This window comes from Eupeodes corollae, chromosome 1, assembly GCF_945859685.1.
Source record: "Eupeodes corollae chromosome 1, idEupCoro1.1, whole genome shotgun sequence".
Classification (NCBI taxonomy): domain Eukaryota; kingdom Metazoa; phylum Arthropoda; class Insecta; order Diptera; family Syrphidae; genus Eupeodes; species Eupeodes corollae.
The window spans coordinates 114,767,438-114,783,296 of record NC_079147.1 but is presented as its reverse complement, the minus strand read 5'-3'; the positions used below and the strand labels follow the sequence as shown (position 1 = coordinate 114,783,296).

The 15,859-nt window shown below is 32.6% G+C and overlaps 1 protein-coding gene across 5 annotated transcripts in view; it reads right to left on the bottom strand.

Moving 5' to 3' along the window:
* Positions 1 to 2,872: 2,872 nt before the first annotated feature.
* Positions 2,873 to 15,859, bottom strand: part of LOC129938685 (gelsolin) — a 30,685-nt gene continuing 17,698 nt past the window's right edge. For all 5 annotated transcript variants that reach the window (XM_056046372.1, XM_056046374.1, XM_056046373.1 and 2 more), the window contains 8 exons: positions 6,659 to 6,733; positions 6,390 to 6,582; positions 6,032 to 6,325; positions 4,903 to 5,960; positions 4,580 to 4,828; positions 4,408 to 4,518; positions 4,214 to 4,339; positions 2,873 to 3,060 (listed from right to left, as the gene is read on the bottom strand). In XM_056046372.1, coding sequence (XP_055902347.1) covers positions 2,983 to 3,060; positions 4,214 to 4,339; positions 4,408 to 4,518; positions 4,580 to 4,828; positions 4,903 to 5,960; positions 6,032 to 6,325; positions 6,390 to 6,582; positions 6,659 to 6,733 — 2,184 coding nt within the window. In that variant the 3' untranslated portion in view covers positions 2,873 to 2,982. The remainder of the gene's footprint in view (positions 3,061 to 4,213; positions 4,340 to 4,407; positions 4,519 to 4,579; positions 4,829 to 4,902; positions 5,961 to 6,031; positions 6,326 to 6,389; positions 6,583 to 6,658; positions 6,734 to 15,859) is intronic.

Here is a 15,859-nt window from a genome sequence, read left to right as displayed (position 1 = left end):
TTGATGTCCTTATTTCGGGATACAGCGGCTTCCTCACTTAACTCGCCTATTGAAATAAGTACATGATACTCAATCACGGATCCACCATGCAATAACACTTTGTGAACTGAAGTAGGTAAATATAGTACCATGGATATGCTTCGATTATTGCCCTGAACTTATCTGCATCGATATAATGACTTGAATTCAAAGCCCGTAAAATAGTTGCACATCTGTCAATCAAAAAACTCGAATAAACTAATCCAAGCATGGATTGGGTATAAACCAAAACATAAACTGTTCTCATTGTCCTATTTTTGAAGGCATTATTCATTGTTGTTCATTTCCTTTGGTGTCGCTCCTTATATGTAACATTTTAAAGATGTTGTTTCGTTAAGTGCGTTCCAGACTTTTGAATCAACCTTAGTTAAAGGTAAGTTATTAGTGACTGTCCATTCTTTATCATTAATAGTTATAGTTAAAAGCTGCAAGGTCTTTATTTGGTCGGTATAATATTTTTCTTCAAAAACAAATACAGCAGTAGTTTCTTTTTTTAAATTGAAATCTAATTGGCCGACAGTATCGTGTTGAGGCAGGTTGGTGATTTTTCCAAACCACAACATCTTGTCATTTTTTAATGTAAGCTTCAGTGGAAAGCTTTGTTTGTACTACCTTTGGCCTGTAGTTCCATTAAACCCCCATTTCCCCTATAACTGTAGGCTTTTATATGAGTCCCTGTTGAGAGTGACAAAAACGTCTTTTCCGAAGTAAGAATTCTTGTTGCCGTTTGGTAAAGTAAAGCCTGTAAATCTACTTCGGCACCTATCTCGGTGACACTAATTTTGTCTGCATCAGGATAGCAGTTCTTTTTTTCCTTCTTAATAATTTTGTAGCTAGGCATTGCATTTTTTTTTAATCTTGGTGTTGACAAAACTCTGAAGTAAGTACTGGTTCTTTTTAAGCTTTGCTTCTACAAACAGCGATAGTACTTCACAAGGCGTTGCACTCATTGTATTTTCTTTTATAAATGACGTTTCACGCAAAGCTGTAGCAATTGATTCATCGGTTCTCGGTATTTCAGCCACACATCTTCGTTTACTCCGCGCAGAACATTCTTGAAAACTTTTTTTAGAACCACCTCGTTGTTGTGATGTACTTGGACAATCTTCGTCAGGATAACTTAAAAAGACAGTCTCAGATTTGTCAAGCCAAGGTGAATAATTTCTTATAATTGAATTTTGTCGGGCCTAATTGTTCTTCCGAAATTCTGTTAACTTCCTTCATACGAAATAAATCTGGTCATAGAGGTGATCAAATTCAATATTATCAACAACTTGATAAGGCCAACTGTGATTAATTTTTTCTTGGCTGGCTTGTGTTGACAATGTTGGATTATTTTTTCGACTTTCAAACCATTTATCAAATAAAAAAAGATAAAACGATCAGTTAAAACCCTTTTTTTTTCAAGCCGAAAATTAACAAAATATGGTTTTTAAATTACCATAACTCGAAAAAAGGAAAAAAAAAACGGGAAACAAATTTTCTTTTTTGAAAAGCTAGAACACTCTTTTACATTTTAGTACCTCTTTTTTAGTGGGCACTCTAAGGCAAACCATCTAAATCTTTAGTTTACTGTTAACTGAGCTAAATAAAAAGTTACAAAAAGTACATCGCGTTGGAATCGTATTACATTAACACCTTAAGTTATTAAAAAATGTATGTTTTTAGAAAGGACTTACCTTCTTATTTAATATCCATAACAAAAAAATATTGCTCACCCTTAATTTAAAAGAGTTATCACCATCACAAGTTCCCTTATAAAAAAGTGCGTACAAATTTGTTTTGGTTTTGGTTTAACGGGATTTTTAAGAACCTGATTAAAACTTTGAATTCTTGATTAGTGACATTTATTTTTTTAATGTTGGCCTGTGGAGGTTTTGTCCAATTATTCAAGAAATTCATCGAACCAATTTGAAGCTGCACATGTAATCCAATTGTAATCATTATTTGTAAAACTGAATTTTATATATAAATAAAGTTATTTCTATTCTTCTTCTATTAAATATTGTTTAGTTTTGAACGTTATAATTTGCAAAATTTTACAAAATTGTAATATAATTTGAAGTTTTAATCTTTGCAAAAGTAATATAGTTAAAGCCTAAATGCTTTAGCTTTTATACAACTCTTTTGAATACGCACAAACATTTTTGAAAATAAATAAATTGTTTCCAAGGGTATTATGCCATCTGTTGGTGCTAACTACTCCCTTAAGATGTTTAAGAAAGAATTATCCAAAATCGATAACCAGTTTCTCTTTCGCCCACTTCAACTAGGAAAAGCTGAATATTTTTTGAGTCAACTGAAGATATCCAAAAGTTAAAATTGTTATTGGATTAGACAAAAAAGTGCGGTAGTTGGTACTTGAAACTTAACTTTTAATCATTTCGTAAACTAAAAAAAACTCTTAAAGCATAACTTTCCATAATCAAGTCGATTTTAGTTTTGAAAAACTGCTAACATTTTATAACAGAAATTGAATTTTACCTAAAAAAACTAAAATTGTTTATTTAAACTATCCAGTACTTGACAACACTCATAAACTACGATTAAATTGTCCGTTCAGTTCAGTTTTCTCAAAAACAACTTTTTCTTTATGGTGAAAACACTTTACAAGTGGTAGAAAACAAGACTAGCAGTTCTTCTTTAGCATCAACTAATGGCACAAAATCGGCCAATATTTGGAAAGAACTTAAGAAGGATTTTCGAAAATATTTGTGTATATTCAGTTAAAGCGGAGTGTATATTTGTATTTGAATAAAGTTATGATAATTAATGTACGTACTAAAACCTTTCACCGGAAAGAAAAGTGAAACTAAATTGATTTTCATAGTTTTTTTTTTTAAAGTTTATTACATTTATTTTTTATAAATACGTCTCATTTCATTCTTCAAATCAACTTATTGCTAAAATTTAACAAAACCGCTTATTTTTAAATTACTTAATTTACAAAGCACTGTTCTCTTCGGCGGTGATATTTGTCTCCAAAAAATTCTTCAGAACTTCATCATAGGTGGGTCTAAGCTAAAAACGATTGTAATTTTTGTTCATGAAAACAGTTACATTAAATTTGGAGTAAAATTAAACATATAATGTATATAATTACATTCCAAGAAAAAAGTATAATAAAGGAGGAAAACATGCGAAATTTAAAAAGAGAAACAAAAAACCACCTGCATATTTATTAAAATACACTACGCTACGCATTTTTATAGGTGGAGGATTTTTCAGTTTCCTGTCCACATTCACACAAATATACTTATAATTTTTTTAATGTAGCGAAACTCTTTTAATATAAAATAAAATCCAAATGAGCGAAGAGGTTAATTGAAAATACACAACAGTTACGTAATGAGGCTAATTGAATTAATCTCAAGAGAGTTAATAACTATAGTTGGATAAGTATTTTATTTAATTAATTTTTTTGTATTTTTATTAAATTTATAAAGGAAATGTGTACATTTTGAGGTTATGTCGAATGTTGTATACTTTAATTTATTTATTGAATATGCAGTCGAGGTATTTGTACAGCTGATCCTTGATACTTAAAGTATTTTGGTATATATAAAGACGTTTTCCGGGAAAGTTTTCAATTTTGAATTTATTTTAATAATATTAAAATTTAAGAATTATTTATAATTTTTATAAAAATGAAGGACACACACAAAAAAACTTGAAAAATCACGACCATATAACCATGTCTATTGTTTTTTATGGACCAAAGATCCAGAAACGTACATGCTACTGTTAGGCATTCCATATTATTATAGATATAGTTAATGAATAAGAAAAAATACAATATTTACTTCTGTGAAAGGTGTTAGGCATTTTTTTTAACACGATTTCTTGATTGTTATATTTAATTTACAGTCTATAGACAACATTATATTGTATAAAGTATAAGTGTATGTAGCTTTTAATCATAAAGTCACTTTATATTATGCGATAGAAGTGTTGAAACCTGTCACCTTATTGAAAGTAAAATTAAATTAAAACAAAACAAGATAATGACAAGATAGTTTTTATTGAAAACTAATACGAAAGTTAGCAGTTATTTATTATAGAAAAGCTTAAACTAAATTAATTACATACAAGAAGAAATGTTAGTATTTCGAGACGATAACAAATAAATAGTTTTAAGGCCAGTGACCAACACAGACGCATTTTAATTACCAACCTTCCAAGCTTCATCATTCCATTCAGGGAACATACGCTTAAAGCACTTTGGTTCAATTCCTTGTTTAATCAAAATGATAGTTGCAGTTTCAATAGTTCTTGAAGAGGGTTCCGTTTTGATATATTTCTAAATGAAAATATTGCTCATGTACTAAAAACTAGATGTTTAATTGTAAAGCTTATAAATTAACTTACCCTAGCCATATCAAAAACTCCATTTCGCTCTTCTTCGGTAGTTCCTGAACCGATCCAGACATAAATTTCATCCCCACCATCCAAAAGCATAACATCGTCAACATCAAGATCCTAAAAAAAGGTAATTCAATAAAACTATAAACAATTATGGCAGCTTCTTATGTTTTCTTACATCCTGTTGAAAATCTGGAACTTCTTCGACCTTTATTCTGCCACTAACCAAAATTCTGCAATGGAATAGGCGAGGTTCCAAAATTGGATAACTATTTTTACCCATGGTACGGTCGTAGATACCTTCGCCATTTAAGTCATCCCAAAAATCATCTGGCTCAGCACCTTCTTGAACAAGTTCGTTCTCAAATGATGGCCAAAACTTACCAATACGGGTCTCTGCCATAGACTTTTCGAACTCTGAAGCAGCCTTCGTTTAAAAAGGAAAATTTATTTTATAGTTTTAAGTAAATTCTGCATATACGCAATTTTGAAATCCCTTACCAATCCAACCCAAATGTAAACTTTTTTCTGAGCAATTTTGACCAGAGCGAAAACATCATCGGATGCTAGAGAGGAAGAATCTGCCTCAACTTCATTGGCTCGCACATCTGTTTCATCCGTTCCACTGACACGGAATAAAATTGGCTCACTTGGTGCTCCAGTGTAGGAAGTTATTAACTCGCCCTTGAACATTTTTAAAAAGTGTCTTGGTTCGTGTCCTTGGATAGTTGTGACTACAACGGCATCCAGATCATCACCGATTTGCATGCATACTTTAACTGCTTCATCAAACGACGGTGAACCAGCTTTTGTACCTCTCCAGGCGTATAAGACGGAAGATTTATTTCCATCTGGCTGAATAAAGTCATATTGTATGGCGTAAGAAGCAAAACCTAATAAAAGTTGGTCTGGTAGTGGCAAAGGAACCTCTGTACGGCGAACCTCATCTTCATCAGGGACCTCAACAAACTGAATGAGTCTGACAATCTCTCCTTTGCCCTGGTCTGGCATGAAGCCTAATGCTCTTCCACCGCTCTTTTTCAACGATTCAACTAAAGCATCATCAAATTCAACATCAGAATCGTCGGAGCTATAGCCCATGGCAGAGCGAATAAGACGAGTGTGAGTTGCTCCGGTGTCCTTCCACGTTGCAAAGTATTGCTTAAAAGGAGCTGACTCAGCTCCCTGCACTATACGGTGAACCTGAGTCCAAGCTGGATACTTTTTCAACTTCAAAAACTCAGTTGCTTTATTCATAGCTTCAGTTTTTTCTTTCTGTGTAGCTTCCTTGCCAACCCAAACATAAATTCCAGATCCTGTGTCCAAAATAAAGCAGTCACGGGTGTCTAACAATTCTTGTTTCAAAGGTTTCGATGCTACTGAATCAATTTTAACGGAACCTGAATCATCGGTAACCTTGTACAAAGTGACCGATTTCTCATCAGAGCTTTCAAACACTCCATCCTCTTCGGCAATAGATTCATCTGGAACATCATCAGGTGAACCTGATCCAAGGATAGTAAAGAATTCATCTATGTCTGCGTTACTGCTGTGTTCATCTATGATTATTAAAAAAAGGATAAGGATCATGAACATCACCTTTAGGGATAAATATTTCAGATTAACTTACCAATAATATCAACCTTAGCTCGTCCATTGTGATCTTGATCCCTTATTTGATTAGCTGCACTTATAGCCTTGAGTTTTTCGACACGTTTTGCTTGCATACCGACATAGACGAAAATTTTACTTCCAGCATCAAGTATGAAGCAATCTCCTTTATTCATTGAAGACACCGAAAGATTCACTTGACGGACACGAACATTGCGCTTGCCTTTGACTTGAAATAGTCGTTTTTCACCCTCTGCGTTGATTTGTACATTTTTGAAGCCCGAACCAATGCCACCTTGTTCATAACGGACACCTTTTTTTTTTGTTTAAATTAAATTAATTTATATTTATAGGTAGAAACATTTGCGTATATTTACCGTCTTTAAAATAACTAAGAAATAGTTGTGATTCGTGGTCTTGAACTTCACGATGTTGAACTGGGGCACCATTGAGAATGTCATCGAGTTGAACTGTTAGAATGGCTGCAGCTCCTGCCTCATCAGCAGAAGTTTGTGAACCAAGCCAAAAGTGAACATCCCAAGAGAGACTTTTGCTCTTGGATTGTTTTGTCTATATAATGGTTTTTATAGTAAAAGTGGATCTAAGAAGAATGTATTTAATATATATAAATGCAAGTTTAACTTACATTGAGAATAATATAAGAATCACCCTCATAGAATTTTCCATATTTATTTTTAGGATAAGGCACAGGCTCAAATTCCTAGAAGTAAAAGTACAGATAAAGATAGTGGTTTAATAGTTGGGAAATATGGATAAAAATGAAATCTTATATTAATATCAAATACTTCCAATTCTGGTATTTTGAGAAAGCTTCTTTAAAGGTACAAGGTTAGTTAAGGTTAAAGTGGCTGTCTGTGATGAAGGCCCATTGCGATACCGCATGAATAAACCAGTTTGAGTCCCTTACGAAAAGTGAAAAACTCATTATGTAAATATGATTAAGATCGTTCAGATCATTATTAAAGAATTCTCCTAGGTTATGCAAAAGTCATTTGAGAATACGCCTAGCCTATGGCCACTTGATGTTTGCCTTCTTGATAGGGTCTTGCTTCTTCAATAGTTTACATGTAACTGGTATGCCAGCTTATCCAAACGTTGTTGAATGGGTTTTATAGTGTACCATTTCGGGTGAGTTCATCTACCTTGCAATTTCCTGGAATGTCTCTATGGCCCGAAACCCAGCAAAGAAGAACAAAATTTTGTAGGGACAGAGACAGCGATCAGCTTATCATATGCAAGATGAACGCTGAACGACTTTATTTAGTTTGTCGCAGTTTATAGCTTTTTCTAAGGCAATCCACCATAGTGCCAAATCGTACATTAAAATCGGTCTGATTACCGATTTGTATAGCCATTGCGTGATTCGGGGTTATAAGCCCCATTTATCTCCCAATAGCTTTAGGCAGGAAAAGAGAACTATAGTAGCTTTTTTGACTCGTAACGTTTCTAATTTAGTTTTTTGTCTATAAAAACATTCAGGTCTGAGAACTTTAATTAGTTACCTTCAATACAAAAATAAGTCTGCATCAGTTTTGTTTGGGTTGATACAAAGTGCACACCGATCAGCCCAAATTATTAGCTTGTCTAAGGTATTTTGTAAAAGTTCTTTTAAAGTGTTAAGATGCTTTCTTGAAACCGCTATAGCAACGTCATCAACATAGGCAATCACTATGAAACCCTCTGTATCCAGGCCAGTTAAGATTTCATTTACCACCAGGTACCAGAAGAAAGTGGATAGAACACCACCTTGTGGTGTCCCTCTACTAACGAATCTTCTAATAGAAGAGTTTCCCAGTTTTTGAGTTCATTATTCTGCTAATCAGCATTAAATGAATTAACTCCCCAAGCGAACCCTCTACGAGATGTTAGTGCAATCTATCCACGTTGTTAAAAGCACCTTCGATGTCAAGAAAAGCAACCTTAGTGAACTCTCTGATGGGGAGAGTGTTCGATTGTTTCCATCGATTTGCCTTTAAAGTAGGCATGTTGGACATGTACAGAAGTCTAGTATCAATACTTGTACTTAGATAAATATCAGTCAATCTGTGTAGGTCTTAAGAAGGAATGATAACAGACTTATAGGTCGTAGATCTTTAGGGTTGACTTGTGAGCATTTTCCTTTCTGTATTCGAGGGAATATGGACCAGATATAAACACCTGTTCAACTTTTCCTCAAGGATAGGTGCATTTATGTCTGAGGTTTTTTGTAGTTCGGCTGGTATTATGCCATCTGGTCCTGTAGATCTAAAAGGTGCGAAGCTTTGGAAGCTTGTCCCTTGTATTCACACCTTGTGAATATGTTACATTATAACTTGAACGAAGTTAATTTTTTGAGAGCTACCAACAAAGTGAGTATCCAGCAGTAATTTTAGCTATTCTTCACTTGAAATTGTCCAAAAGCCATCTTCATTTTTCAGACAGCAATTATTTTAGCCTAGAGGCTTTGAAAGTTACTTTTAATGGTACAAGGACAAAAATTAATTTACCATTTTTAAAGATTTCACCTTTAAGAACAACTTAAAACTTGACTTTAATATAAATAAATAAATATTTATTCTTTAAGCTATGATTTTATTACGTGCTTTGATAAATTCATTACCGTTCATTTTTCAGGTTTTCGTTTTCAATAATTAGATTCCTCACATTTAATTAATCCATATTTTATTAGAAATAACATTTTTAGAGATAACTTGAACCAGCCCTCGCAGCCACATATGGCTTGCAAACTATTTTCTTTCTGGAAACAAAGCCAAACCATTTTCTCAAGGATTCGGCTATAGATTGAAATAATCTTATATGCATTTTAAAAAAGATGTGTTTTTATATAATATTAAGTCAAAGAGATAAGAATTATGAAATGAATGTCATAATTTCTTATACCAACCTGTCTATGATGGTAAGCCCATAAATGCTTACACATTTCATATGCATTCTTTTTTCAGGTCAGACTCATCATTTACTATTATATAGGGAGTATAAGCCCTGCATCCAACTGCCGTGCGTGAAATAAAATAAGAGATAAAAAAAAAACTTAATTAAAGGTAAAACGGAGCACGCGTTGCAAGCCTTGATGTAGATCCCAGTCCGTACTGAATTCCAATTTTTAATTAAATATTTTGTAGAGATTTTCCAACCAAAGCCTTATGTACTGAAATTATTTTTTTTTTCTTACGACTATTTAATTTTAAATGTGGTTACCGTTTTGCACATTTACAAATTACATTGTTTTTATAACTAAGTGATAGATATTTTTAAAAGACGGAAACAATAAATACATGCACTTTGAATGATCAATCTTTTGAAAAAAACTGATCATATTTGTACTAAAATATTTTAGTGTTTTTGGGAATTTTTTTTAAATACTGAAGAAAATGCCCATAAAATCGTCAGATAATCGTTAAGAACAAAGAGAATGTATTTTCAAAGGCATACATTTTCCAGTCAATGGATAGAACATTGTCTGAGTTCTGCGTCTGACAAACTAAGACAATGAAGTATTAAAATGAATAAGTTTGATGTTTCGAGTAGTAGAAATTCACAATTTAAATTAATTTATTTGATTATTATTTCAGATAGGTTTCGATGCAATTCGCGTGCAAGTATAGTTAGTGGAATTATCTGTTTGTTCTAAAATAAGTCTTCATGTTTTTGCATGAATTTTATTGTTTTTAGGATTGCTGATGCGTGAATTATTAAACTTCCCATAACCATTTAAAACACTTGTCGCCAACATTGAAATTGGCATATGTCATGTTGTTATTCTTCTGTTCTTTCCTGGTTTTTATGTCACACAGTTATAAAGCGTTCACAAAAAGTCTCGTAATCAAAGACATCAATACAGCGATTTCTGTCGTTTTTCTGGTAAACGAATAAAAGTCGAAAATTAAAGTTTTTAAAAAACCAGCACAAACAAATTTCTTTATACCTATTTAACTGATATTACCAACTTCTTTAAAAAAAAAATTAGGTGGCACAACAGTCCTTAGAGAACGAGGCCCAAGTGACTTACAATTCTAAAACATTCCTGTTTGCGAGTCATTTCAGGTATGGAGGGGACATACAGTTTTTATGTCCAATCCGAAAGGCTATGTTGAGATAGCACCTTCCATGACAAGAATTTGTTTTGGAGGATGTGTTCTGGCAGGGATTGAACGCACTAACCATCATGCCACCACCAACTTTTAGTATTTTAAACAAATCTGTTGGCATTAAAAAAAAAACATCGCTGTTACTATTTCAACATATGTTAGTGTTTTTTTTTTAGGTTTATCGTCGAAGGGAAAAAATTAATTTTGTTATGTTTCCAAAAGTTTAAAAATTGCCTTTTTAAGATCGTCGTCGCTTTGTTAGAAAAAAAAACAACAAAATTTTGGTAACAGTTGTGAGAATGAAATTTAATAAATCATTCTTGGCAACATGGCTTATGTACCTATATGCCAACGAATGTCCTTTGGGCTATTAACAATCAACCTCTTCGCCTTCCCGTTGAATGGTTTTTCTTTTAACTACCCGTTGTATCCTTTAGGGATACAGCCCGGATTTATTTGTATGATAGCAGGACACATGAATTGAATACTCTCATGCAGATATGCGATTTTAAATCTGATTGAGCTGAAAACGTCTGCTTAAGCTCATGCTTTGTTTCAGGTTCCAGCATCATGCATGAGTGGGAAATCAGGATACAGGATACGGGTCGAATTCGTTAATGAACGTTTTACCCACATTGGGATTGACTTACTATAATAAAGTAACAATCAGCTATGTGCATTTTTATTTAAAAGGTAATTTAATATAAAGCACGTGTAATTATTCTTGCTGGCTGAGCCATTTTACCTAGCTAGCAAAGTACTCGGCTTTGTTTACGTGAGATAATAATAATGTCTCCTTTGGGTAGAATAAACGCTACCAACGGTATTGATTGTTTTACTTCAGTACTGGTGTTTTTTGAAATATTATTGAAAAAAAAAAATATTGCGAAATTACTGCAAGTCCATCATCTCGAAGTAACTGTGATCTCACTAAAAATTGCTTACCTCAATCAATTTGATGATTTGAAAGTTTGAAGAAAATTTGTATTGCATATTTTTAAATAAATTATGTTTGAACAGCGTAAAATTTTCGAACTCACGCTTTTATTCAATTAATTATTATTATTATTATTATTAATTTCAAATAAGACGTCGAATTTTTGAATGGAAAATGTTGACACTTTTTAACGTCCCCAGAATCTAAATAAAAAGTTTTCAGAAAGATATCTGTATCCCTTACATGTTTACGTTCGAGTAGCTTTTTTCGTCGTCTATACCTCAAGAACCAGTAGAGATATCGACTTCAAATAAATTTTTAGAGATAAAAACACAGAAAGATGCAGAAAGAACTCTCAGAAAAATTAAATCCGTATTTTTTTACATAGAAAATTAAAAAAAATCCATATTTTGGTTGACCCGAAATATCTCTGGAACCAATAACGAAAGTGAATTAAATTTTATATTATAACGGGTTATCCATTTTACAGTTTCAAAAGTAGCTAGAACCCGACATCTTTCAAACTAAGTTGATAAACTAGTTTTTTCATTCTTTCAGTTGAAAGTCTGACATTTACGAAAATGGATCGCTTAATTATGGCACAACGTATACAAATTGTTAAAACCTGCTACAAGAATGGTGATTCTGCCTCAGCCACATATCGTGCTGTAAGAGGAGATTATTGGCTACATAATCGTCCAACTATTCAAGCAATTGGTGAAATTGTGAACAAATTTGAAGAGACTGGATTATTTGCAGATATTGTATTATGCATCATCGTTCCGCTCATACCACTGAAAATGTTGCTGCTATTAGTGAAAGTGTTGTCAAAGACCGGAATGAGTCGAGTCCTCGTCGTTCTCAGGAATCTGGACTGTCTATTGGACATTATGGCGTATTTTGCATTCAGATCTAGACCTACATCCGTATAAAGTCCAGCACACACAACAACTGATGACCGGCCGATCATTCACAACGTGCGTCGTAGGTATGTCGAACAATGTGCTTGAACAACATGCGGTGGACGGCGATCTTTCGAACTAAATTTTCTTTAGCGACGAAGCCCATTTCTCACTGTGGGTGGGTAAGTTAATAAACCAAACTGTCGTATTTGAGGTTCTTGGAACCAAGTTATTATATAGAGCCCATTACATCCATAATAAGTCACTGATGTTTAGTGCGCTCTTTTTATTCCGAATGAGTGATTGGACCTTACTTCTTCGAAAACGACGATGGAACAAATGTCACCGTCAATTCGGAGCATTGTATTTAATAACTTGAACGTTGGTCATATGGTAACCGATATTTTTTTGACTGCTATTGAAGTATTATTATGGTTAGTGCGTTGGATTGTCATGCCAGAGGTCTTGGGTTCGATACCTGCCTATGCCATCTAAAGTTTTTTTTCACGGGTACTTTGCGAGGAATTGAAAAATTCTCCAAGAGTAATTCTTGTCATGAAAAGTGCTTTCTAAAATAAGCCGTTCGGATTCGGCTTGAAACTGTAGGTCCAATTCATCCCTGATATGAGTACTCGCACACAGGAACGATTAATAGTTGTGAGTCGGTAGGCTTGCAACAACTCGTGTGGTGGCCTTTTAAATGACGTAGTAGTTCACACATAATTTCAACGTTTAAACTTTATAATAAACATCATGAAAAAAAAAACATTTTATATGTGATTTATTTGCATTTAATTTTGAAACCGTAAAACTTAAATAACTTTGAAAAAATTAAACTACTTTGTTTTTGTAAAGCAAAAGAACTTTTTAAAAATAAATTTCACCTCGATTATTTTATGATCAAAAAATGATTTTATATCCAAATAATTGCACGCAACTAATAATAACGTTTTTAAGTTTTGAGAACAATTGAATTTATCGCTTTTTTTATAAAAAATAAAAACAGAAAAAAAAAACATTACTAAAAATTGATTTTCGACTCAAATATCTTTTCAAAAATTAAAAATATGGGCTTCAAACTGATTTCTATTACATATTATAGGATGCCTTCGACATTCAGTAAAATGTTCATAAAAATCCAACAGTCAGTTTTTTTTTCATAAAAACTAAAACCTACACAAAATAAAAACCTAAAACCTACCCAAAATATAAACTTAAAACCTACACAAAATTGGTGTTTGATTCTCAATACCTCGTAAATAAATGAAGATATTGACTTCAAAATGGTTTTATTATATGTGCTACATTTTCTTAGAAAAATCCAATCTATATTTGTTTACATAAGAAATAAAAATTTTCAAGAAATGTTTCTAAAATTGGTTCAAATGAGGTTTCGACTTTTTGAACAAAACACGAAAACCTACAAAAACAACAAAAAAATGATAAGACATGGTATTCGACTCAAGTATTAGGAGAACAAGGAAAGGTATTGACTTCAAATTATTTATCTCAATCAAAATATTGTTATGAATATTTTGTTAAAGATTTTATCAAGATAAATAGTCAGACGGGATGGGAAATTATCAGTGTGAGTCACATCCCAGCCTCTTTTGTTAATAATGTTGCCTACAAGTTTGAGATAAAACTTAATAAATTTAGTGGCGCTACAGAAACAGGTTTAGTGGTCTACCTATGTGGGAGACTTTTCTGTGATATAGGAGATTAACAATTTGTATGCCGAATCCGAACGGCTACCTTAAAAAATAACACTTTTGACGGGAAGCATTACGCTTCAATACGTTAATTCTTCGCAAAAGGTTGTTTGAGTTACAATGATAACATAAGGTACTATAAAAGGAATTGCAACGTAGAGATAAGCCTATTATAGAAGGTGAACTTTGTATCCACAATTACCTCAGCTTAGACCCTCCCGAAAACATTAATGCAGGGCTGGCACCTACGACACTCAGCTTAAATTAAATAAATCCATAAATCTAGATTTGAGATGTTGACTATCGTGTAGAGGACTTACCTCTTTCAACGAAAAAAAAGGTTGATAAGTTGCATGTGCTTATTCATCTTTGTACAAATTTTGCTGATTTTTAATAAATCATTATAATGCTGAATACTAAGTATATTATACATTTTTTAGCAAAATGTGTGGTTATATTTATTAATTATATTATTTTTTCGGAACCATCAGCTTATGAAATATTTCTTTGGCGTCATCAGTATTAATTCATTTCTATTAGCAACTTCCTATATACATATGTAGTTGCTATCATTTTTGTGTGGCGACACCAATGAAAAAAGGCTCAATAATATTACCAACCCTCGCACTGACTAAATATTTTGTGGGTAATAAATTTTAATTGTGTCACTTTCGTTTTAGTACGGATGTAATAGAACAGTTACCAGACGACTGCAATAATAATTTCACAATCATTGAAATATTGCAACAAAACCGTTGGATTGCGTAGTTTTTATTTTCACTTAAACCGAAATTAAATAACATTATTTCACACAGTGGTCAATCTTATATGAATGGCAACAAATATTTGCGATTTAATATTTGACAAGTTGTATTTGAAGCAATATAATGGCACAGCCAATACAAAATTTTGTTCATGAAAATTGTCATATTTGACTTTAAGACAGTTGAGGCTTTCGTTCAAAATCTTTAAGAAATAGGAAATTTTGAAAAAAAAATTATAAAATCTGTATTTTAAGGAAAACAAAGTTGCAGATCTACCTGGAACCCCAAAGTAATCCAGATTGAAACGTATGAAAAGATAATTGATACAGTGCGTTTTCATGACGAACATTATTTAAACGTCAAAAGAATCTCGGATTTAGTTTCAAGAAAGCGAACATGACACTTAAAAAGGTTTGAATCCATGCTAAAGCTAATTAAGTAAAAAATAAATAAATATAAGGTGCCGCAACAGTTCATAAGAAACCAGGGAAATTTGAACTCTCAAACCATTCCTGTTTGCGAGTAATATAAGGGTTTCATTTGAGAAAGCACTTTTTATGGCAAGACTTAATATTTGAGGATGAATCAATCGCTCCCAAGAACCAGTACCCTTGAAATTTTATTTGGCACAGGCATAGGAATTGAACCCAAGACCTCTGGCATTATAGTCCGTCGCACTAATCATTATGAAAGGAACACTAGTACGTGAGAGTAATTTTAAACAACGTCAACGTCATGAGTAAAGAATTCGAATTAAAAAAAAACGCAGCCAATTTTATTGCGTCCAAATCTTGAACTCCTTTGATCCACTGTATTTCCTCCACTCGGCCATTGTGTATAACTGATGTTTTGTGAATTTTCGAGATAGCTCGACTGACAATACTCGTATCTATATGTATGTGTAATAATATCCTTCATAGAATTGAGCATTTACTATTTTTTTCACATATAAAAATGAAAACGCACTGCAAGGATATTTAAATCTATGGCTTTTGCGATTCCACAATGTTCATTGTCCATTCGCTCTTACATATGTTAGTCAATACGTATAGTGTCCTATACGGTTTATCTGATGGATTATTCGGCCACAAGGTATGTTTTACAATGTGCTAAATGCAATAAATTTAAAAGGTTTTTTTGTTGTTAGTTTTTAATTTTGATATCAAATTGATGGGACACTAAAAACTGCACTAATAAATCGCAAATTTAATACAATTATCATTTTGCGAATTATTAAAATATTGGGTGGAGGAGGGGTTATATAGCTGATAAGTTATGAGTTGTGATATAGCTAAATTGTAGGCGCATTTTTTCCATATTTATACATATATTTATGAAGGTAGTATAAGATAGATTGTAAAGTATCTAATTATGGGTATAATAAGCTACGATAATTCATTTACCTTAATAGTGGTACAAATAT